We start from the raw sequence: 25866 nt of genomic DNA on the forward strand, positions 1-25866 counted from the left end.
GCCTATAATGAAAAAGAAAAAAAGATCTCAAATCAATCATCTAATCTCCCACCATAAGAAACCAGACAAAGAAGAGTAAACCAAACCTAAAGAAGCAGAAGGAAGGAAATAATAATGATTAAGGTGTAAATAAATAAAATAGAGAACAGAAAAACAAAAGAGAAAATAAACCAAAAGTTGGTTCTTTGGACTCAAATTACTAAAATCAGAAACGAAAGAGGAGAAACTACTACCAACTTTACAGAAATAAAAAGGACTATAAGTGAATACTATACTCCACACTTCCCACTAAAAATAGGATCCAAGACTCAGAACATCAAATCATACCCTTAAAACACCTGCATGATCAAAAACTACCATTCTACAAATATTTATGCTACTTCTAATTATTATAGGCCATGAAGATTCACCAGAGTCCAAAGACATATTACACAGCCCTAGTGTTTGCAACCTTTGCAAAGAAGACAAAATATAGAAGTGAAAGTTTAAATAGTAATCAGGAAAACCTTCACATTTGGAAATGCTAAGGCATTCAGGATTTCAAATACTTCCTCCAGCAAGTCATATCTACCCCAACTCTTGTAAGAATGAGGAACACAGAGAGTGGGTGGTAAGCAACTTCTTGTTACCAAACAATACCAATTCTGGGTATTTTATCCACTGTTAGATGGGTCTGGGGGCCCAAAACGGGGCAGTTTCCAAAAGAAGGTGAGAAACACTAGAGCAGTGACCCTGCTCGGTCTGAACTGGCTTCTTCTTTCCTCAAATTCCTATCCCACATTTTTCTGTTAGATAAATCAATTCTTTCTCCTTGAGATCTTACACCTCTTCATCCTGCCAACAGAATTATCGTTCCCCAGGGCAATGCTTGGAGGCAATATATTTCTTTTCTTCAATTAGTCACATTACATTTCTCAGTCTTCTTCACTCTCTCCAAAATCGTCTATTTTCTCCTCCCTCCCCCACTTACCCACTCAATTCACGTAATTTATTACCAAATAAAGAACTACAAAAGATGTGCCCAATGCACAAGGGCTTGTAATATTACTTTTGCAATATCAAAATGTGGGTGGCCAGAAATCTTCACAGAATGCAAAAGTTTTGGTATTTCTGGCTATGGGTTGCTACTTCCCTACACGAAAATATAAATGTACATTCTTAGAGGGTATATGAAATTTGTCATCTAAACATCTATTAAATAGGATAAAAATACATTTCCAAACACGAAAAGGCATACTTAAAACGGGCAACTGGCTGCATAAACCTGCAATCAACTTGCAAGAATCTTGTCAGTTGCAAACCCCAAAGACTATTCCCCTACCCACACATATATACATATCTTACATATATAGGCTGTTTAACATATCTTACATATATAGGCTGTTTAACAATCTGTTTTGTCTTTGTACGCAACTAATTATTATTCTTAATACAATTTTGTGGCAGTGACTACACATAGTGAATCTCAGTATAAAATTAAGTCAGCCAAGATTTAAGCAGAACCTACAATTATGGCTGGAATAACACTGTACTTACTTTACCAGAGAAACCTGCACGGTTTAGAGCAAGCGTCACACACTCAAATGCCCAGACTCTTGCCAGTTACTGAGAATGAATGAAGTAGGCTAGTGAGTGAGCACACAAAGGAAGGAACCACTGCTCAACTCCAGCCAGTTAGTACAACAATGTGGGAATTTGGCCCAGTGTTTCCACATCATTTGATTCTTTAAGAGAAGCCAAGAAATCTAGATTTCTAGACGAAATCACCTGAAAATATTTACTATAATGTTTCTCACAACACTGTGTCAACCAAACAAAACACCTATTGCAACTGCAGATTTAGACCATTAAACTCCCATCCTATAGTGGACATCAGTTGCTCAGCATCCCTTCCCTGATCCTCTGATAACAAAACTCCTCTTCCCTGGTGGGAACCCATTTCATGTGATACAGGGAGGGCCTACCAAAGGCGAGGGCACATGACTTTGGTCTTCCGAAGAACCTTTCTATTAGAGCCATGGAATTGACTGTATCTTTCCACAGGGATTACTAAACTTGGGCCTCCTGTGGTCATCTTGTCTGCCTTATAGAGAGAGCTACAAAGTCATGATGACACCATCTCAGCCCCTGGATATAGCTATCGTAACAGGTCTACTAGAATTTTCAGTTGAATGAACCAATAAATTCCCTTTTTTTGCCTAAGCTAGTATATTCTCTTACAACCAAAAGAGTCCTAACACATCCCTAGAAAATTGTGTTGCATAATCCATTCTACAGACTTCCAACTATAAGCAGATCTGCGAGGATACAGATGCCTTTAGTCAGAAAGGCAGTTCAAATGCCAGTTCTACTAGTTACTAAATGTCTGACCATGAGCAAGTTAACTAATATTTTGAGAGTTTGTTCTTCATTTGTACCTTACCTACAAGAATTAGATGTGAAATGTACCTAGCATTTTGTCAGGCACACAGTAAGTCCTGAACCAATGTTTGTGTTCTTTCTCAACTCCCTCCACTGGAAAACCAGATTGGAAAATAAGATGCTTAAGGTTTCACTACTAGGAAGAAGGAAGAGAACTTGAAACAGCTTCCAGGAACATTAAAATTTTCTATAAATAATCACACCGGTCAACTATGTATGGTTTCTCCAAAGATAGAAGAATTACTGTCATCAACTGTTAAGTAGTTAATTACTGTCATCAACTGAGCCAACAGGACTGCAGGAAGTGAGGTCAAAGGGAAAAAACTACTGATATTACAAGGTTAAAGCAAAATTTTTCCACATAAGGCTAACTTCAACCAAATATCAGTTTTTTATGAAAGTGTGTAGAGTCACAGCAGTAGGTCTAGGGATCTCAGAGAAAGAGTCTGTACTAGATACAAACTGAGTGGACTATTGCTTTAGAGAAGAATAGCAGAGGGAAAAATATTTAGGTGTAAATATGATGGCCAAATAGAATTTGGAATCTGTATATACTTCCACCTTAGCATCTGTCATATCATACTAAAATATTCTGCTCATATGTATCTGTACTATCAGACTATAACCTCTTTGGAGGTAAATTTTGTTTCTTATTCATCTTGGGAGTACCATTGCCCAGCACACAGTAGGTACTCTACAAATGTTGGATGAATTCAACTAAAACTAACACTAAAGTCACAAAGATCTATTGGTTTTTTCTACGGGTGTTCAGACTCTAAATAGAGACATAAAAGATTCTTCCCATTAGGAACAAAGGGAGACATGCTCTGGCTGACATCAATATTGCGTATGACTAATTAAGACAGTTTTAACAACAATTTATTTCCAGTAAACTAGAGGTCATATGGCAGAATCTGAATTTCACAGGCTAGTCTGACTCAAGTGAGCACACCTAGGAAATGACTCTTGTTAGGACTAAAAACACCAAGGAGCAAAACTGATGGCCTGAAAGGAGATTCTGAGTATCTGAGGAGTTCCCTACCCTGGTGATGTACCTTTTGATCAAATGGTCCAGTGTTGAGAGGTAACTGAGAACTTCAGATATATGCAAGCAAAGGGGTTAATACATTGAAAAATATACCATATTGGGACTCATTTACATTTATGATGGTATATTTTTCTTTTTTTTGTTGGTGAGGAAGATTGGCCCTGAGCTAACATCTGTGCCCATCTTCCTCTATTTTGCACATGGGACACCACCACAGCACGGCTTGATGAGTGGTGTGTAGCTCTGCACCTAGGATTCGAATCTGAGAACCCTGGGCCACCGAAGTGGAGCACACGAACTTAACCACTATGCCACCAGGCTGGCCCCCTAATGGTATATTTTTCTATAAGTTGTTATATGGAAAATTTGAGGTTTGAGGGAGATAAGACCCCACCCTAAGCACCACTAGGATTCCAGGAAGCGCCCTGTTAGGGACAAGGCCCTGAGTTTTGAATAAAGAATATGGGTAAAAGTTAGGTTCAGTCTCTGGTGAAAAGGGAAATAAAACAGTTCAGGAAAATTATTCATACTTGAGTCAGAGGAATTATCAAAACAAACTGCCCTTCTTGGCTGTGATTTGTGCCTCGATTTTGTGAATTAGTGGAAGGAATTAAAAATTCTAATGTGTGATAAGAGTGGCCCTCATCTGACATTGTGTCAGGTCAGTCTACAGGGGCGGGGAACTGGCAAACCAACAACTACAGGAAGCTCTCCTGGCAAAGAACGAAGGCGGAAAAAGCGAGCTCTAGACCCAGAGATGGTACTAACTGTAACAAGTGTCTTTGAGGACCACAAATATGACAGAATTAGGCTTAACAGCTAGAGGTTTGCTCCAAGAGGATGGAAAAACGGCAGGCTAAGAATTTAAGGTCACACTATTAGTCCTATTTGGCTACCTGACAATAGCTTTAGGTTTAAAATAATGTGTGTGTTGGGCCAGCCCCCGTGACTTAGCGGTTAAGTGCGCGCGCTCCGCTGCTGGCGGCCCAGGTTTGGATCCCAGGCGCGCACCGACGCACCACTCCTCCGGCCATGCTGAGGCCGCGTCCCACATACAGCAACTAGAAGGATGTGCAGCTATGACATACAACTATCTACTGGGGCTTTGGGGGGAAAATAAATAAATAAATAATAAAATAAAATAAAATAATGTGTGTGTATGTATGTATGTATGTAACTCAAACAACTTTGGGCATAGTCTAATTCAGTCTTCTCCCCTGGAGCAGAGAATAAAATGGATTCTGATTTTCACTCTTGCAGAGGCTGGTTCTCAAAGAAGGAAGGACAAGAAAGACAAGTTCCAGGGAGACTGACCACTGGAAAGCTGCTCTACAGTCCTTGACACAGTGAATAAGGAAGACAAGGCAGAGCTAAGACAGCACCAATCTACCTTCTACTCTTCCGGCTGCCAAGGGCAATTCTAGCAGAAAGGCAGTTCACTTCTAGTCTAAATTCTTTGTTCTATGAGCAGCAACTGAGATATGAAAAGTGCAAAACACTTCATCCCACCCAGTCGGTCACTCCCAGTTAGACTTCTTCTGTGTGGTGGTGCCTAGTCCTATTCACTCTCTCACTGAGCCAATTGTTCACTAATTGCTTTTGACATTTATGTGTGTGACAACACCATGCTCTGGCTTAGTTTTTCAAGGGTACTTGCCAACGTAAATACTCCAGGTCCAAGATAAAACTGAATAATTAAAAACAGGCCTAGTTATCCAATTTGCTGATCATCTCCTATTTACACTCCCAAGATATAGAGTATTTTCAGGTATTTTGCTTATTTTTCTCATTCAGGTGAGCACAACAGGTTTTAATTTATAAGTCGAATATGTACTTTTTAAGAGATTAACGATAATCCTGATGGGAGGCAGGTGTGGGGAAAGGAGTGAGGGTTTTAGAGGAAAGGAAGGTCTGAGCTTGGATTCCAAATTCTGCCACTTACTAATACTCAGTAAAGTGGTAAAAACAATGCATATTTTGTAGGTTGTTACGAAAGTTATATGACAATGACAAAATAATGATATAAAGAATGTACTACATAAGAAGCACTCAAATATTGCATTACAGAATAATAGCATGCTCACAGGGACTTTAACATCTACTGAGCAAGAATAAAAATTCTTGAAGGCTCCTATTTCTATTCCTAAAGCTAAAAGGTTAAAATGGGAGGGGGGAGATCTCATAATTTGTTTTTGGACAGAAAATATACAGCAGGAGTTGGAGAGGTATTTTCCCAACATGTAAAGTCCATAAGGAGTATTTACTCAGAGATTTGCTTCAATGCAATAACTACTCATAGTGAATAGCTACTAGTCATTCATTTAGCAAATATTCTTGAGTACTTACTATGTGCCAGGCCTGTGCTAGGTGTTGGGGAGACAGCTGTAAATAATATAGACATAAATCTTATTCTTAAACAGCTTACAGTTTAGTAGGTGAGATAAGCCAGCAAATGGAATATTAGAGTAGTGTTGGGTGCCACTGGAGCACCCAACACAGGAGAACATCATAAAATCAGGGAAGGAGGTATCAGGGAGAGTCACTGTAGAAAGTAATCATCAAGGAGAAATCTGAAGAACAAGTAGGAGTTAGCTGAAGGAAGACAAGTTCTAAACAGACAATAGCATGAACAAAGGTCCTGAGGTGAAACAATGCTGCAAATCAAGAAATTACATGTAGTTTAATCCTGCTGGAACTTTGGACACAACCTGAAGGAGTGAGCACAAAGGGGGATGACGCCAAGATAAAAGCGTAGGGGGACTAGGCAGTTAGCAACGCAAGCAGGAGTCAGCTCATGAAGTGGTCTATAAACCATCCATGCTACAGAGCTCTGACTGAATCCTGGAGACAAAGTGAAGTCACTAAAGAGCGGGAATGACATGATCAGATTTGTCTTTAGAAAGATCACGCTGGCTGTAGTGTGGGAAAAGAACATGTGAGAAATCTTTCAACTCATATAAAGAAACTATCTTAGAAGAAAAAAAACCAAACCAAACACTAAAAGAATCCCAGCTATTTTAGAAATAAAACATTTCCTGGCAACTTAAAGGAAAACTTTTTAAAAACCAATGACTGCAATGATCTGCAAACGTAGCATAATAAAAGATAAGGCTACATAATCTCAGGTAAACCTTGTTTCCTAGAAACAAGAGAAAACAAAAGAGGTCCCAAGCCTTATCTCTCCATTCCCTTCACCCCCACCCGCTACAGTGGCTTATGCCAGCTCAGTCTTTGTCTTTCATTTAGGGACCAAATTTGCCCAACAAAATAAGAATTTTGTTATAAGAATAGGCTTGGGGAAACTGCTATAAGTGTTCTGTTATAAGAATAAGCTTGCGGAAACTGCTATAATGTGCCAGATAGCTTTAAAAAATTAAATGCTAACAGATGAGAACCAGTTCTGACCCCAAGGTCAAGCAAAATTAATTTTACCTGTTTTGCCAATGGTCATTAAATAATGAGAATTTGTATAGGTAGTTTCTAAATTAGAAAGTCTGACGCTCTACAATAGCAGAGTGCAAACATGAGCACCAGAACACAATAATTAGAATTAGATACTTTTCAGAATTTGCCTTTTAAAAATAAATTATGCCATTAGGCACTAAATGCAAGGATTAAAATTTCACAAACCTCTAGTTAAATCAAAATGTGGTGACAACTACTGGCACATGACCAAATACTAAAAGAATCTCAGCTGTGTTAGAAATAAAACACTTGCTTCCAACTTGAAGTAAAACCTTTTAGGGTCTATGATTAAACTCATCTGCAAATATAGCATAAGAAAAACAGGTAGGGAAAGTCTTTTATGTGGCAAATAAAATGTTAAAATCAACCTTTAAAATCAAGATTTTGAGGGACGTTTGGCTGCAACTCCCGACTAAAAATTAAAATACATACATTTTCTAGAGTAATTAGAAATATGGGAATTTATCATTATTGTAACTGTGGGCCCTCCAGGACCAGTTCAACTGACCCCATCTCTTATCAACAGAGTGATTAAGAACTGCCTTTCAGAAAATCTGCAAAGTCACATGGCCAGGGCGTGCACAAAAGAAGAAATCATGATCTGAAAGGACCACAGCCCAAGATTCTTCTTCCCATGGAACCCAAGGACTAGGACACGACCAAACTTGAAAGCTGGACTCTTATCAGAAGTGAGGGGTCCCTCATTCAGGAAGATCTGGTGTTCAAATTCGTTCCCCACCTCATCGAAAATGTTTAGAACCCTATCATAAAAGTTTAGAACCTTGTCATAAACGTTTAAAACCTTACCATAAATGCTTGAAGCTCACCAATCAAAACCTGTCCTGCCAGCATTTCTGCATGCCAGCCTGTTCTCCCTAACCTTTTAAATTTCACCCCAAATCGTGAATTGGGGAGACAGATCTGAGGGCACACGTCCCCTGTTCTCCCTGCAGATCGATCTCACAGAATAAAGTTGATCTTTTTCCCCAAAGACTGATGTCGTAATTAATTGGTTTGTTTATGCGCAATGAGCAGAGAACCCCAATTTTGTGCAGTAACATTATTATAAGACATACCTTACAAGGTCATGTGCAAATTTATAATGTGAAAAATAATAATGCCACAATGACTTTACGGGACATACTCAAATCTCCTCTCTGGAAAGAGGTGGATTCATTGTATTTTTTCTTCTGCAATCAGAGAAAGTCTACTTTCCATACTTTCTAAAAATTAAATAAATTTATTATTTCAAAACGTGCTTTGGGTATTTGTGATTCACTTAATCATTACAAAAATCACCATTTCAAAAACTACCATAATTTACATACAGTTATTTATTTATTTACTGACCAACATAAAAGATTAGCAAAGTGAAGAATGATGCAGTGATGCAACTACATCAGACTGGGAGTCAAGATACTCATTCATCCATTCATTCCTTTGTTAAACAAACACCTGAGCATACTTTAGTGCCAGACAATGGGCACTAAGAATAAGTCCCCGAAGGTACTTAAGACTATATTTCATCAAATTTGAGATGCGACCAATCATAAGACTAACTCAACTAATAAAGAAAAAATGCTTTCAATTAAATTATGACCTAACGCCTTGAACGAATCACGTCAGCCTCTCATTGCTTTGATATTTTTTAAATCTACTCAGAAAAATTTGGCAATTTCTCCTGCTTTCAATACATTGTTTGACATTTTAAGTGGCAACCTTTTTTTACACATCTCAATACGAAACACTGTTTCATCTGCTTCAGAGTATTGTCCTTTCTTGCCTCCTATAAAGCACTTAGTTGTTGCTTTTAAAGAAAAGTAAATGGAATTGTGATGATGTCTCCAACAGCAAGTGTTTACTTCACTAATACCAAGTCTACATCTCTCTACTTTGTTCCTGTCCTTTTCTGCATGTTCACCAACTTTTTGTTTCAATGCCAAAACATAACGGAATCTTTTTGAAGATATTTTAAACGGCAATTAAATCCAACATATGTAGTGCTGACACCGTGTACATAACTCAGTTGAAACGATGACACTAAATATAGCTACAACTAAGCTTGCACAAGCACGGGAAATGACAACCTGGCCAGAGGGCCACTTGACTGACAGCAATTGGAAGACGCCATCGAGTGTTGGATACATTCCAAATTCAGAGATGTTAAAATGTAAAAAAAAAAATGCTTTAGAATTGCAGCAGTAATAGCAGCAAACACTCATGCAGCACTATGAGGAAAGCATCATTCTATGTACTTTACATACATTATTGTCACGCAAACCTGTAAGGTAGGTAGACTATGTGCCTCTAGATGAGGAAACTGAGCATGGGAGGTGAGGGTATTGAGTAACTTGCCCAATATCACAAAGCTAGCATGCAGCAAGACTAGCATTTGAATCCAGGCAGCTTGGGTCTAGAGGCTATGCTTTTAACCACTAAGCCACGCGGCCGCTCAAACTAATAATCAATAACTAGCTTTATGACCTGAGGCAAATCAATACAGACTCCTTTCCTTATTTGGAAAAGGAGGAAACTGGAACAGATGATTATGGAGCTCTTTCCCAGGATGACATACTACAATTCTATAATCTTCTACAGTAAAATTTTATTTCCATGCTGGTTTCTCCATAAGCCAATACAATTCAAAGACCTTCACTGCCATTAGTGATTAGAGAAAGGACTGTAGCTTTTACTATTAGCCTAAAATAGACATACTTGGGAAGGTATTTAAGACACAAACACACATGTTCTTGTTCCACTATTTCTCTTTTTCAGGGTGATGGCAAAAGGTTGACTGTGGATATAAATGATCCAATTGATGGGTTTTACTCTGCTTGTATACTATGATAGAAATTTAGTCATTTACAATTTTAATCCAAAATTAACATATGACTTCAATGTGTCAGTTTTAAAAGCTACTCACAATGCAGAGCCCCTTATTCTTTTTAAAATTCTGTTCGTTTATGAGGGGAAAAAACAATAGATTAATAACAGATGCAAATATTGCAACATTTTCCCTCTTGACCCAATTTAAGGGTGGAATTAAATGTGCATTACACACTTGACAAGTCTGCCCCAAGGGGGGTCGTCACACCCTTTGGATTTTCTTCTACAGGCGGAGCCAGCTGCTCTCTCTCCTAGGTAACCTCCCTTTAGGCCCACAGTCTCGGATCATCAGGCAACCCAGCAATGCTTAAAATAATTCCGTATATTTCACATTGAAGTTGTCCTACAGGACAAGAGTCAGTAAAAGAAAGAGATCAAAATGCAGTGTATTTAAAGCTTTCATTATTCATTCTTAAACATCAAATATCATACCAATTTTGGCCTGCTTTTCTCTTTTATATATACATACACATGGATACACACAAAATAATCTGTCCCAACAGAAATCAGAGAAAACATTAAAAAGATTTCCGGGGAAAAAAGGAATATAAGTGAACTGTTGGCAAAAGTGGGCTTAAAAAAAACAAAACAAGTGAGAAGACGCTCAAAGATGGAAGGCTCTCACCAGTACATAGAATTTTACTATTACATACCTTCCCATGCTGCCCGGCTCTTTCATAACAAATGACAACATCTTCCCACATTTCTAGCTTCTCAAATATCTGAAGGGCTGAACTGGTACATCCCAACTCAAAGAGTAAACTTGCAAGTTGGCGCTAGAAAAATCAAGTTAAAATAATGAACATTTCCTTATTGAAAGACAGATTCCTGTTTCACAGCAGATATATCCAATCTGCCGTTTTAAGTGTCTGCTTATTGTAATAAATGCATAATTTGTACAATCCAACCTCTACTAATTAGGAGTTTGCAATGATTCAATACTTACTTTTCCTTTAGCAAGCTTCTTTACAGGGGTGAGGAATTAAAAAACGTCATAGAAACTGTTCAAAATACTCAATATATCAATTTTTTCTAAGAACTCAAAAGAACTTAAAAAGCAAAATCAATATTTATTTCTTACCTAGAGATTCTATATACGACAATCTCTGATTTGTAAAGCTGAGATCCAATAAATCAATTTTTAAAACTCTAGTTGGTAGGGATATCATCAAAAAGACAAGAGATAACAAGTGTTGGCAAGGAGGTAGAGAAAAGGGAACCCTTGTGTACTGGTGGTGGAAATGTAAATTGGTGCAGCCATTATGGAGATTCCTAAAAACATTAAAAATAGAACTACCATATGAACCAGCAATTCTACTTCTGGGTACCTATCCAAAGTAAACGAAATGACTATCTCAAAGAGATATCTGCATCCTCATGTTCATTGCAACAGTATTGATGATAGCCAAGACCTTGAAGCAATCTAAGTGTCCATCTACGGATGAACAAATAAAGAAAATGTGGTATATACATATACACAATAGAATACTATTCAGCCATTAAAAAAAGAGGGAAATCCTGCCATTTGTGAGAACAGGGACGGACCTTCAGGGCACTATGCTAAGTAAAATAAGTCAGACAGAGAAATACAAATACTGTACAATCTCATTTATATGCGGATTCTAAAAAAAATTGAGCTCATAGAAACAGAGAAGAAATTGGTAGTTGCCAGAGGCAGGGGATGGGTGAAATGAGTGAAGGTGGTCAAAAGGTACAAATAAGTTGTAGGGATCTAATCTACAGCATAGTGACTATAGTTAACAATACCATATTGTATATTTGAAAGTTGCTATGATAGTAGATCATAAAAGTTCACATCTCAAGAAAAAGAAATTTGTAACTATGTGAGGTGATAGATGTGAACTAATTATTGTGGCAATCATTTCACAATATATACATATATCAAATCATTATTTTGTACACCTTAAACCATGCAATGTTATATGTCAATTATATCTCAAACTAGAAAAAAAATAAAAGGAAATTGAACTCAAATAATTAATTAAAACTGTAAGCAGTCAATATAAATGACATAAAATCTATGTATTAGTACTCGTGTACTTTATTCATGAGGGCATCTCTGGCTCTTCTCACTCGAGTCTACTTAGATTTATTTTAAGCAAATTCTAAAAAACTTAGCTCCCTAATCTCCCAGTCCTTGGCAAATAAAAAAAGACAAATTGTGGTAAGATCAGTGAAGGTTAAACATATTCAAAATTAAATATATTATGATCTATAAGTGGTCCCTCCTGTAGGAATGGAAAAAATATTAGAAAGATTAAAAAAGTAGGTGAATACCTTGAATAAGATAAGAAACCATACTAGTGAGAACTGTGCTGTTTTCTCTTAAATACACTTTTACCACTTTTTCAAAAATTCAATATATATTTAAGAGTTAAGAAGCTAATGGATACGGAAATCCAGGAATGACAAAATTAGAAAGTAAAATGCAATATACCTGAAAATTATAAGCTAATATATTATCAAAATAAATAAGGGAGATGGTCCAATATTTCATATCCCACGAAATACAGGAGAATTTGGCTATTTTAGAATATATATTGGAAAATTTCAAAAACTGAACCTAGCATGTGGGAGCTGGAATGAATCTTAGGCTCATGCAGTAAGTAGTTTAATCTTTTCATTTAACAGATGAAGAAAGTTATGGCATCCAAGCTGATACGGCTAGTTATTGGCAGAGTAAAAGACTAATTCTCTTTTTACAATAAACTTTGCTGTTATTTCTTGATATTTAAAAATAATAAAGATATGGTTACTCTCTAAAATGCAAGAAAAAAATGATTTAATTTCTTAATGAAAGAGAATGCTTATCTAACTGCCTAAAGATCCTGAAATCCACAGATTCCTAAGCAGATAAAATAAGCACTTAGCCTAAATTCTATTTGAACAGTATTTAATTGTCCTAATGCTTCTGTTCAGAAACAGATTAAGAGCTACACCCTCAACAGACATATGTTTTGTCATAATAATAGCTCAAGAGTCTGAGACGCTTATCCACCACAAACCACATAGTACGAAGCACTTAACAAATTTCACGGATCAGGGTCAAAAACATGCCAAAAAATTCCAGTTGTTAACACTTCTTGATGAAGAAGCTACTCCTTTTGAGATGATATAACAAAGCTTTTTATTTGGCTATGTTTTATTGAGACTCCTTCAACGGATAAAGTGAATTCTGACGTGTAATAAACCCCCTAGTTTACCCAGTGCTTAAGAATATAACCTACTCTAAGAAATCTTTAATGAGGATTCTGAGTCATTGAATGGTGGGTTGGGATTTATAACTCTAATTCACTATGTACGTGCATAATCCACAAGAGAAAGAGGGCAGGAAGCTAGTTAAAATGACAATAGTTACTAAATCATCTAGAAATTTCTGGCTGGCACCATTTGACTTTGCTTAACCTCTCTGTGTCACAGCTTCTCCATCTGTAAAATGGGGATATTTCACAAAATTGTTGGATTAAAATAAGATAACATGCATGAAATGCAGAACAAAATCCATGCCTTATACTAAGTGTGCAGTAAAAGTTGGTTATTAGCTGGTATAATTACAACCCAATGAAGAGATAAGGAAAGAGGTAAACTAGATTAAAGTCAGGAAATTAGAGATCTAGTTTATGAACAGCTATGTGATCAACACTGGAAAAGTGCAGTTAATTGCACTGGGCCTCAATTTTCTTCTCTGTAAAATTAAGAAATTGGACTAGGTATCTAAGTTGCCTTCAGTGCTAAAAATTAGACAAAATAGGGGAACCACACCTATAACACACAAGAACCATGGTGGGGGGGCTAGGATCTACACCCCAACATGGGGCTTTTGGAGCTGCACTAGGTACGTTCATAGCCTCAGAAAGAGGAGGGTAGTTAAGAGTTTCTCACAGTATAGAGTATCAAATAATTGTTTTCGTTTACTATCTGTAAACAACTTGGTTAAAAGGTTCATTCTTTGGTAGAAAGTTCTTAAAGGGCCTTTAAATATAAAAAGTTATTTTGAAAATGAAAGCTTTTGTGGTGCTCCTATTAATTTCAAGGTTTCCATTTAATCTAGTTTTAAATTCCTTCAAAAATGTTTTGCAAGTCTAATATCACTTTAATCAAAATAGCAATTTGAAGCTAGATACTTTTATTCTTTTCACTGAAATATTTGAAAACACAAACATAAATTAAAAATCATTCTTTTCTAATGCATTTATCTTTCAAATGCAAAGTAATTTCCATAGGCAATGACAAACAACAACAAAAATACCTGAATGGCCCAGTGAGGTGGTACTTGACAGCAATAGAAAATCTTCAGACGTTCCAGTACAGACGTGGTTTTATCTTCAAATTGATCTGCAAGAGCCTTAAGAGCATATATCATAATCAGAATCTATATGTGTAATAACTTTTTTTTTTTTTTTTTTTGGTGAGGGAGATTAGCCCTGAGCTAATATCTATTGCCAATCCTCCTGTTTGCTGAGGAAGATTGGCCCTGGGCTAACATCCATGCCCATCTTCCTCTACTCTATACGGGACACTGACACAGCATGGCTTAACAAGCGGTAAGTTGGTCCGCGCCCAGGATCCAAACCTGTGAACCCCCGGCCACCAAAGCAGAGCGCACAAACTTAACCACTACGCCACCAGGCCGGCCCCTGTAATAACTTTTTAATGTAAACAAGATTCTTATTGTAAAAGTTATACAAATGTACATATAAACAATAAAGAACACAAGTCACTTTGATAAGGTGACAAAATTGTGAATGTTTCCTCTAATTTCTTTATGTTGAAAAAACTTTAATCAACCTTTTTTGTATAACACAGTACTTAAATTTTCTTTTTCTATTATTTTTGCCAGTTGACTAGTTTTCAGTTAACTAGTTTTCACAGGCCTGTCTTGTGAGGATTAGATGGTAACAATACATGAATGTTAATTTTCGGATGTGAACGCACATATCGTGGTTACATAGGAGGATACCCTTGGATTTGAGGATGCCGAAGCACCATACTGGCAACTTACTTTCCAATACTTCAGTACTGTACTTGCAACTTTTCTGTAAGTTTGAAATTGCCTAAAGGTGTTACAAAATTAATTTTTAAAATTGAAAATTTCAAAGAAAGTAAGAGGTAACAAGTCCAAACTTTCTCGGAAGAAAGAAAAGGACAAGAATCTAACATATCCCAGTAAAAGCCCAAGACAAGGAGACCAGTTTCTGAGCAGGGAAACTGCTCCTCAAGTGGGGGTTCTCTATATTATACTAGGTGGGAGATAAATTTGTAGCCTAAGAATACCCTGTACAATGAGAAAACACTCATTACATCACTAAACAATCCAAGAAGTTATTCAATCAAGTCACTCAAAACAAACTGAGACATAACCAGACTCCTAAACCATCTCGGTCAAAATATTTTTAAAGCTTCTGGCCTTACTTCAGAGAAACTTAACAGCAAAGATGTTGTATGTTTCTGCCCAAAGCTGGTTAGTTAAGAGAGAGAAGAAAAGAAAAACTTCTGGCTGAATACATATGGTTACAATATATAAATAAAAGGTTCAGTGAATTACTTCATCAACAGGGAAACAAATTTTTCTTTTTATCAATTTTTTTTCCCTTCTTTGGAAAGAAAAAAATAACTAATTCTTATTTAATAATAATAAAAAAGCCAAAAACACCACCACAACACTTACTTTTATGAAGTCCTAATTATATGCAAAACATTTTATTTTCAAACAAAACTCATTGTTTGCTGTAGTTACTGCATCTAGCTAAAAGATATTAAGCGCTCAGTAAATAATTCTCAATTTATTCATAAATAGATTTATGGGCCGGCCCAGTGGCATAGTTGTTAAGTTCACACGCTCCACTTCGGCAGCCCAAGGTTTGCTGGTTCGGACCCCAGGCGCGGACCTACGCACTGCTCATTAAGCCATGCTCTGGTGGCATCCTGTATACGAAATAGAGGAAGATGGGCACAGACGTTAGCTCAGGGCTAATCTTCCTCAGCAAAAAGAGGAAGATTGTCAACAGATGTTAGCTTAGGGCCAATCTTCCTCAGAAAAAAATAAAATAAAACTTAAAAAATAAACAGATTTATTATATATTTCAGATACTCTTAGATGATCTCAGAGTATCTAAGCATCTCTAATACTCTCAGATACTCTCCAAAATGGCAAAGACCTCAGGAGAGAGCAGAGAACCAACACTTATTTGAGCTGGATACCTTGAATAAGCCCCTGTACAAGTACAGCCACACTTCATAAGAACTTGATTAGGCCATGTGTATGATAAACACTAAAAACAGAATTTTAACCTATTTTCACTCCTGCACAGAATATACTTCTTCTTACTTTAAGCATGACAACCACCTAAATAAGACTTATCTACCAATAAAACTAAGAACATTAAATTAACAAACAAAGGAAAGCGGTGATGGTGTACTGTTATTTGCCTATTTCCTCTACTGGATTCAAAGTACTCTTTTTTATTTGCTAATTCATTACAAATACAGGGACATATTTACAGTACATCTCTAGATTTTTCAGAGCAGGATTACTTCTAGCAACTCATTCTAAAATAATTCCATTACATTCAAACAACCGGAGTCCTTGACAGGCATATTAAAAATTCCATTATATACAAATAAACCAGAGTCCTTTACAGAAAAAAACAGTGCTAGTAAATGAAGTGACCTGGATTCTGGTTTATCTCCAACAAGCAAGTTGTTTAACCACAATGGCAACTCACTTGTGAAACGATTTTCTAAATGATCTTTGCACTTCCAACATTCTCTGAGTATATGGCTTTATCAAGAGTATTTTGTTTTATTTTAAGCATTTGAGAATGTTTGTTGATTAGTTTTAGGCACCATTAGCTGAACACAAGTATTATGCACATTCATTAGGGGCAAACCAAGTACCCAAATAGTCTGGAAGACAATGGTAGGACGTTAAGTACTAGGAGAATGTGACTGAATGAAGATGAAGCCTCAATTACTACTGTGTATATTTATGTGGGTGAACATGGACATAAACAACGTGTTCAGTGAGAAATTGGCACTTTTCAAGCTTTTATATACTCCCAGAAGTTTAGGTAAATGGCCTTTAAAGCAGTGTCCTCCTACCTTTCACTTGCCATTTTCTCTTTCCAGTTTCTATTTCACACTTGAAAGTCATGGGCACTTGGTCATAAGTTAAAACCGGTATGAGGAGGTAGTCTTTAAGGAAATGTCAAAATGGAGAAAGGGAAAGACAAGCAAATATACCTTAAATCAATCATTAAGAACTGAAAGTAAAACAGAGTGTACTTTATGGGCCAGCCTGGTGGCTTACTGGATGAGTTCACATGAACCGCTTTGGTGGCCTGGGTTTCCTGGGTTTGGATCCTGGGTATGGACCTACACAGTGCTCATCAAGCCATGCTGTGGCAGCGTCCCACATACAAAACAGAGGAAGACTGGCACAGATGTTAGCTGAGTGTCCATCTTCCTCGCCAAAAAAAAAAAAAAAAGAACTGAAAGCAAAACAGTGTGTACTTTAGGAAGGTGACAGAAGAGATGTGGATAAATGGGAATTACAATGAGTAGAGAGTGAGGAATAGTCTAGGGCTTGGTCCAGAGGTGGGAGGAGAGCCAAGTTACAGAAAATCCAGGCATAACTGCTGCGACACACTACAGATGACTTCATGATGTATAGACTATTGTGATATGACATTGTTTTCAAGTTTTAAGACTCCCTTTTGATGTTGTTTTCTCCCCAAACTCCACCTCAAAGCATTTATACATTGAGTGTCCTTAAGAAAATGTACTTGTATGCATGGATTCCCTAATCTCATGCAATAACAACTCTCAAAGCTTCCAGGAGCCACAGTACCACAAGTCAGGGGATATCTCTATGGGATGGGGAATAAAAGAATAAAACCCCAGAAAGCAACGATGTGCCCTCTCTTTTCAATACTCTGTTTTCAGTAAAGGACTTCCCCAAAAAACTAGAGAAGATCAAGACAAATTTTAAAATTAACACATGAAGAATGATTAGTATAGAAGGACAATTCTGAACAAGGTCTGGTATGATTTATTTTATTTTATTTTATTTTATTTTTAATTTTTTGTTTATTGCAGTAACATTGGTTTATAACATTGTAAAAATTTCAGGTGTACATCATTGTACTTCTATTTCTGCATAGATTACATCATGTTCACCACCCAAATACTAATTACAACCCATCACCACACACATGTACCGAATTATCCCTTTCACCCTCCTCCCTCCCCCCTTCCCCTCTGGTAACCACCAATCCAATCTCTGTCCCTATGTGTTTGTTTATTGTTGTTATTATCTACTACTTAATGAAGGAAATCATACGGTGTTTGACCTTCTCCCTCTGACTTATTTCACTTTGCATTATACCCTCAGTGTCCATCCACGTTGTCACAAATGGCTGGATTTCATCGTTTCTTATGGCTGAGTAGTATTCCATTGTGTATATATACCACAGCTTCTTTATCCATTCGTCCCTTGATGGGCACTTAGGTTGCTTCCAAGTCTTGGCTATTGTGAATAACGCTGCAATGAACACAGGGGTGCATGTACCTTTGCAAATTGGTGTTTTCAAGTTCTTTGGATAAATACTCAACAGTGGAATAGCTGGATCATATGGTAGTTCTAGCCTTGATTTTTTGAGGAACCTCCATACTGTTCTCCATAGTGGCTGCACCAGTTTGCACTCCCACCAGCAGTGTATGAGAGTTCCCTTCTCTCCACATCCTCTCCAACACATGTTATTTCCTGTCTTGTTAATTATAGCCATTCTGACCGGCGTGAGGTGATATCTCATTGTAGTTTTGATTTGCATTTCCCTGATAGTTAGTGATTTTGAACATCTTTTCATGTGTCTGTTGGCCATCTGCATATCTTCTTTGGAGAAATGTCTGTTCAGGTCTTTTGCCCATTTTTTAATTGGGTTGTTAGCTTTTTTGTTGTTGAGATGCATGAGTTCTTTATATATTTTGGAGATTAAGCCCTTATCAGATGTATGATTTGCCAATATCTTCTCCCAATTGTTAGGTTGTCTTTTTGTTTTGTTGATGGTTTCCTTTGCTGTGCAGAAGCTTTTTAGTTTGATGTAGTCCCATTTGTTTATTTTTTCTATTGTTTCTCTTGCCCGGTCAGACATGGTGTTTGAAAAGATGTTGCTAAGACCGATGTCGAAGAGCGTACTGCCTATGTTTTCTTCTAGAAGTTTCATAGTTTCAGGTCTTACATTCAAGTCTTTAATCCATTTGGAGTTAATTTTTGTGTATGGTGTAAGGTAAGGGTCTACTTTCATTTTTTTGCATGTGGCTATCCAGTTTTCCCAACACCATTTGTTGAAGAGACTTTCTTTTCCCCATTGTATGTTCTTGGCTCCTTTGTCAAAGATTAGCTGTCCATAGATGTGTGGGTTTATTTCTGGGCTTTCAATTCTATTCCATTGATCTGTGTGTCTGTTTTTGTGCCAGTACCATGCTGTTTTGGTTACTATAGCTTTGTAGTATATTTTGAAATCAGGGAGTGTGATGCCTCCAGCTTGGTTCTTTTTTCTCAGGATTCCTTTAGCTATTCGGGGTCTTTTGTTGTTCCATATAAATTTTAGGATTAGACTTTGGATGTGTGCTCACATCCAAAAGTATGGCACACATATCTTCACAATAACAGAGCCCGTCCCCAAAGACCTACCCTTTCACTGAAGGCTATTCACTCTAGCTAGCATGACATCAAAGTGTTTATCAGCTTTCTGAAGAGCCAAGTGGAAATTAGCTGACAATCTAAAAGGTATAAATGATCATATGCCAAATCACCTTGCTTTGTTGTGCAATCTGTGTGTGTGTGTGTGTGTATGTGTGTGTGTGTGTGAAGGAGGGTGAGATTTATTATAAAAATATGTACTTAATCAAATATATCCAACAGTTGGGCTGAACAGCTTTCTCTGACAGAAGTCTGCAGTCATTCAGCTGTAATTCACAAATAGAAGAGTCAAGCTAATTGGCATCTCAAAGCCCTAAGCCCAAGAAAATCTCCAATAGGAACAAGGGGAATGAGAATTAAAACCTATTAACACACCTACTAAGTATCAACATCATTAACCCTATTGTTAACCCAGTTTTATCTCCTGTACAGAAAACTGCAGCTCAGAGATAAAAATGACTTGCCCAAAGTCATAAAGCTATGAAATAGGTGAGCCTGTCTGATTCCAAAGACCAAGTTGACAGCTTCATTAAAACCTTACCACATAACTAAGTGGACAATTATCAGATCTGTGAAAACAAAAAGCAGCTTCTAATTGGAAAACTATTGAGAATCCTACTTAACTGGTTTGTTTTTTTTTTTTTCACCTCAATCTCATAATGACACAGGAGTCAGGGCATGGCCTGGTCAAGATCATCTTCAACTATTGCTTCATGTTCTAGATATAGAAAAGACTTTAGTGTGTAGGGCTGGTAGGAACTGGGTCTATTAATGAGGGCTGGGAGAACCCAGATGTCTTTTTTATGATTCCAGAGTAAAGAAACGAACACAAAGAGGCAGTCCTCAAGGAAGCCCAGATAGCCATCTTGGAGCATTCCCCCTAGTCATACCTTAGGTCAGCAGTTCTTAAACTTTTTGGTTTCAGGACCTCTTTAAACTCTTATAAATTATGGAGGGACTCCAAAGAGCTTTTGTGTATGTGGGCTATAACCTATCGATATTTATCATATTAGAAATTAAAATTGAGAAAAATTTAAATATTTATTAAACCATTTTAAAATAAAATAATAAATTTATTACATTAATATAAATAACATGTTTTATGAAAAATAACTATATTTTTTAAAAAGTCTTGAAAAGATTGGCAACATCTTACTTTTTTATTTTTGGAAGATTCGCCCTGAGCTAACATCTGTTGCCAATCTTGCTCTTTTTTCTTCTCCTTTTCCCCAAAGCCCCAGTGCATGATTGTATACATGATAATTGTAGGTTCTTCTAGTTCTTCTATGTGAGCTGCTGCCACAGCATGGCTACTGACAGACAAGTGGTGTGGTTCTGTGCCCAGGAACTGAACCCAGGTTGCCGAAGCAGAGAGCACCAAACTTTAACCACCGGTCCATCAGGGCTGGCTCAGTAATGTCTTTCATTTTTGCAAATCTCTTTATTGTCTGGCTTAATAGACGACAGCTGGATTCTCATACATGCTTCTGCAGTCAATCTGTTGCAATACAGTGTTTTGGTTGAAATTTATGAAGATATTTTGGCCCCATACAGATAGGCATTTAGAAAAGGGAAGAGTATGTTAATAGCTTTTTCAGTTAATTGTGGATATTATTTTTTGACACTAGACCAAAATTCAACACGTGGTGGTGACTTAGAGTTATCTGCAATGTGGAATTTGAAATCCTATCAATGAACTTTTCTCTGTTACAGTAAAATCCACTGGTCTAGGAAAAAAAAACCACTCACTGATCTATCTTGAACTTTGAATGGATCTTTTACCCATGCTTCATTTTTTAACATCATGCATTAGTCATCTGGAAAATGCACAGATTTTTCCATATGTTGACATATTTCATATATTTAAAAATTATATGCGTTAATATCATCAACAATCTCATCAGAAAATTCTCATCCCAATACATGAAATACTGGGAAGCTGTCAAGTTCATAGTTACAGATACAAATTTTCCAAAACTCTCATTTTTTTCTTCAAAGTTCAAAATTTTATCATTGGTAACAAACACTGTCAATTACTTTCCTTGAAGTGACGAGCTCACTTCACTCATTTTTGAGAAAACTTCTGCAAAATACTCAAGTCTCAATACCCAGAGTTTGTCAGTAGTTCTTTCAAGTAAAAATAATGTTCCATGGGAAAAGTAGCTGATTCAGCTTTTTCTTGAGACAACCACTGTACTGTAGCATGGGGCACAAGTGTTTTGCAAGTACTTCCCATTTCATCACATAGAATAATAAAAAGGCATATTGTCAAGGGTAAAGACTTAATAAAATAATATTTACAGCTTTATCAAAGACATTCATAAATAAAACTACCTTTTTTTTTTAAAACTACAAATGTGTGGCAGTGAAGCATATGATGACTATTAGCACAGTCTGGTGTCCCTACCTTGATTTGAGTGAACGGGGCAGCAATTTGATCCCCAACTGCTTCTGCTGATTCAATATCAACACAGTGAAAAGGTAAATAATATCTCATTATTATTATGAAGATAGTTTTGACCTGTGGACACTCTGAAACGGTCTGGGGACCCTGAGGGCTCCAAAAATCACACTTTCAGAACTGCTGCCTTAGGATTAGTAGATGTACAATTTCTCATACCTTCCCCACACCTCACCCACCTCCAACTTCCTCCTGAAATTTCTCCAGAGGACCTTGCTTAGTGTTTAAGGAAATACTTAGAAGTTCTTTTTTATTACCTTGTCTTAAAACGATTAGGAAATGAAAACACATGTCAGCCTGTTTACAATCTGCAAGTATTGTAAGAATGCAAATAAAAACAAAAATTTATTATTAAAACCTAAGCGAACGTTTTAAATTCCTAGTGTTATCCTTTCTAAAAAAGTTCAAGTAGTTAAGTCTAATGATAATGACACCCTACTTTCCTGAGTTGGTCTCAGTCAAATGCAAAGCATCTGTTCCTCAGAGAGCTCCATTTCAACCGGCCCCAGGTCCTGCAGCCCTCAGTAACACTCACCTCTAAGGTTCCTTCTGGCACTCCGTCCCCTGTTAAATCACAACACTGGCCTCCAGCCCTTGGTAAATGCCCTTTTAGCCTCTGTTCTGTATGTACTTGGGCATGAGACAGAAAAACACCTGGAGCTGTCACTACCTCTGCCCACAGCTGTCTTTTCCAAAAGTGCCTATAACCACCACCCCCACCCTGACCCCAAAGCTCTGAGGACTAGGCTGAAGAGCTATATTTTAACAAGCATCTCGGAAGTGGTTCATTTGTTCAAGCAAGTTTGGGAAACGCTGCATAAGGCTGTTAAGATGTACACAGGGTGCTCTCCCAGGGAAAACCGATGTGTCAGTTCAATCAACAGAATCTCACTCTGTCCAAAGAAATGAAGCATGTCACTGCCTGGAATATGACTGAAGTTATCATTTAGTGCTTGTGGAAGTGTGCTTTAAGTGGGTGTACTTTATTCCATTCCATTAGTAAGTTCCTCTGCTCACCTATTCTTCATTTTTCTGTGATTTCCAAGGTTTTTTCATTTTCTATCAATAATAAAGTTTATTTTATGTTTTATATCACTTGTCCCACTCTTTTACCCCACTATCTATGAACTAATCATTGCCTATTTTTTACTAATCTGTTACCATGAAACTCACATCCTGGATTTAGCCTATCAGCATCCCTCTGGGCAACCTCCTTTCTTGGCCTTAATAGCAACAGCCAATTGCACTCACCCGTTGCATGTTCTTTTCCCACACCACATCCTGATATTGTGTGCATTCCATTTCCCTCCCCTTTCACCTAAATTGTAGGCCTTGAGACACTGAGTTCTGCAACCCAAGACTTTCTCACAAAAGCCTCCATTCACTTCTTCCTGCCTCTGCTCGTTCAACCCCTTTCCTCCAGATGATGCCAAGTCCTCTAATGATATCTTTTTTCTTTTTTAAGCCAGTTCTCATAGCTTCCTTAGAACAGTATAGCATGGTAGATAAAAGCATGGACTTCAAAATTCAAGGTAAACCTGGATGTAATTCTAGCCCAGCTATAAGACCTTGAGTAGGTCACTTAAATTTTCCGTCCTTCAGTTTCTTCATCAGTAAAAATGTAGATAATGCCTACTTACTAGGATTATTTAGCACCTGGTATATGAGTGTTCAGTAAACAGTAGTAACTATACACAGTTCTGAGTAAATGGTAATAACTACAATTATTCCAACAAATAAAAGAACAGCTATAGTCACATAAGCAAGTCCTAGTACACTTTTCAATATCTTTCAATGTTTTTTTTTTAATGTTTTTTTTTTTTTGTGAGGAAGATCAGCCCTGAGCTAACATCCGTGCTAATCCTCCTCTTTTTGCTGAGGAAGACCAGCTCTGAGCTAACATCTATTGCCAATCCTCCTCCTTTTTTTTTCCCCAAAGCCCTAGTAGATAGCTGTATGTCATAGTTGCACATCCTTCTAGTTGCTGTATGTGGGACGCAGCCTCAGCATGGCTGGAGAAGTGGTGCGTCAGTGCACGCCCGGAATCCGAACCAGGGCCAGAATGGAAGACACGTTTTCATATTTCAGATATTTGAAAAGCTCAATGGCATGACTTGGCCTACTAAACATGAAGCACTGTAATTATCCCAATGTTTTTAGATTTTCCAGATAGTGAAAAATGATTGTTTTTAATGAGTTATAAAAGATTGGACAGTTTTATTTTCTTGTACCTAAACCTCCTTTCCTGTAAACTGAGGATAATAATAATAATGGTCAACATTTATGGAAGGTTTACTATGAGCCAGGCACTATTCCAAGCATTTCATAAATATTAACTCATTTAACCCCTCAACATCTGTATGAGGTAGGCACCACTGCTCTCTCCATTCTACAGAAAAGGAAAGTGAAGCACAAGCAGTTAGGGGGCTTAATCTTAGCCATGGTACATGATCTCTCTTTTCCTCTTGGAGTGTGGGGTCTACAGACAACAAAATCTGGTGCTTTTCTGACAAGAGACATTCTGATACTGACGCAGGCAGAGAAAAGCAGAGATATGAGAATGAGGGTGAGAAAAGAGAGAAAGAGAAAGACCTGATGATCTGTTTGAGCCCCTGAATCTAGCTATCTCTGAGATTAGAATACCCCTAGACTTTCCAGTTATAAGAGCCAATAAAATTCCTTTTTTACAGCCAGTTTGTTTTTTGTTTTTTGTTTTATTTATTTTTCCCCCCAAAGCCCCAGCAGATTGTTGTATGTCATAGCTGCACATCCTTCTAGTTGCTGTATGTGGGACACGGCCTCAGCATGGCCGGAGAAGCGGTGCGCCAGTGCGCACCCAGGATCCGAACTCGGGCCGCCAGCAGCAGAGCACGCGCACTTAACCGCTGAGCCACGGGGCCGGCCCTTTACAGCCAGTTTGAATTGAGTTTCTGTCCCTTCTTGAGATTCCTTATTGAGATCTGTTCTTAAATTTTGCTGAAGTAGAAGAGTAAAGAGTCTTGAAAAGCTCTAAACTTCAATTTGTCCATTACAAGCACCTTAAATTTAGGACAAGGATATTTAAAATAAGTATAAAAATCAAACGCAATTTCTCAAATTTTGAAGCTATGTTTACTCATTAGGCAAGTCAAATATAGCCAACATCAGCTTGAAATACTAGATCATGTGCCCTACTCCACTTCCTGGTCCTTCTTCAGTGGTTCCATAATGGCAGCAGTATATTCTCCACTCACACAAATAGTCGCACATCAAGGTCAATACCAAGCCTGGCAAGTATAACGCATGTGGGTGTACTTTTACAAAGAAGATATGTGAAACTATAATAGAGCAAATGCATACTCTGAGACACTAAGACGTGGGAGAGAAGTATATAAAGCAGAACAAATGAACAGTTTGTAATATAGAGGAAAAGCTCTGTTTTCTGGTATGTTGAGAAATACAGAGTGAACATATTTTCAGTTAATTCATGAACTCCAGTCTCTTATCACTTCTTCTAATGACCTCAAAGGCTAGTGAATTTATGCATGTAATTTATCATTTTTTTAGGAAACCCAGCAAGAAAAACTGACATTCCTTTATCTCTTTTCCTTCCCCTTAAAAAAATACAACCAACCAAACTGTGAATTACTACCCTCTGGGAACTCTACATTAAACTCAGAGTGATCACAGTGACTGCTCTATTCTGTTTGCTTTGGCACTGGGTTGAAGATTTGGAGTGGACTGATATTAGAAAGGCTGGTCTCTTTAGCTCTTGGATTATTAAAGTTGCCTCCAGATTAGCATAACTAAATACTGCATCCTATAGTTGTGTTCATTAGCTTCTTTCTTGAAGTCATATCCCCACCCCTTTGAGATAACCAC

General features: G+C 37.4%; 1 protein-coding gene across 5 annotated transcripts in view; it reads right to left on the minus strand.

Moving 5' to 3' along the window:
• Positions 1–25866, minus strand: part of TTC27 (tetratricopeptide repeat domain 27) — a 172593-nt gene that overhangs the window by 64517 nt on the left and 82210 nt on the right. For all 5 annotated transcript variants that reach the window (XM_087436934.1, XM_087436935.1, XM_087436936.1 and 2 more), the window contains exons 11-12: positions 14091–14186; positions 10474–10596 (exon numbers count right to left, since the gene is read on the minus strand). In XM_087436934.1, coding sequence (XP_087293060.1) covers positions 10474–10596; positions 14091–14186 — 219 coding nt within the window. The remainder of the gene's footprint in view (positions 1–10473; positions 10597–14090; positions 14187–25866) is intronic.

Source organism: Ceratotherium simum, chromosome 11 (assembly GCF_057802395.1).
Source record: "Ceratotherium simum simum isolate JZ-2026a chromosome 11, ASM5780239v1, whole genome shotgun sequence".
Classification (NCBI taxonomy): Eukaryota; Metazoa; Chordata; class Mammalia; order Perissodactyla; family Rhinocerotidae; genus Ceratotherium; species Ceratotherium simum.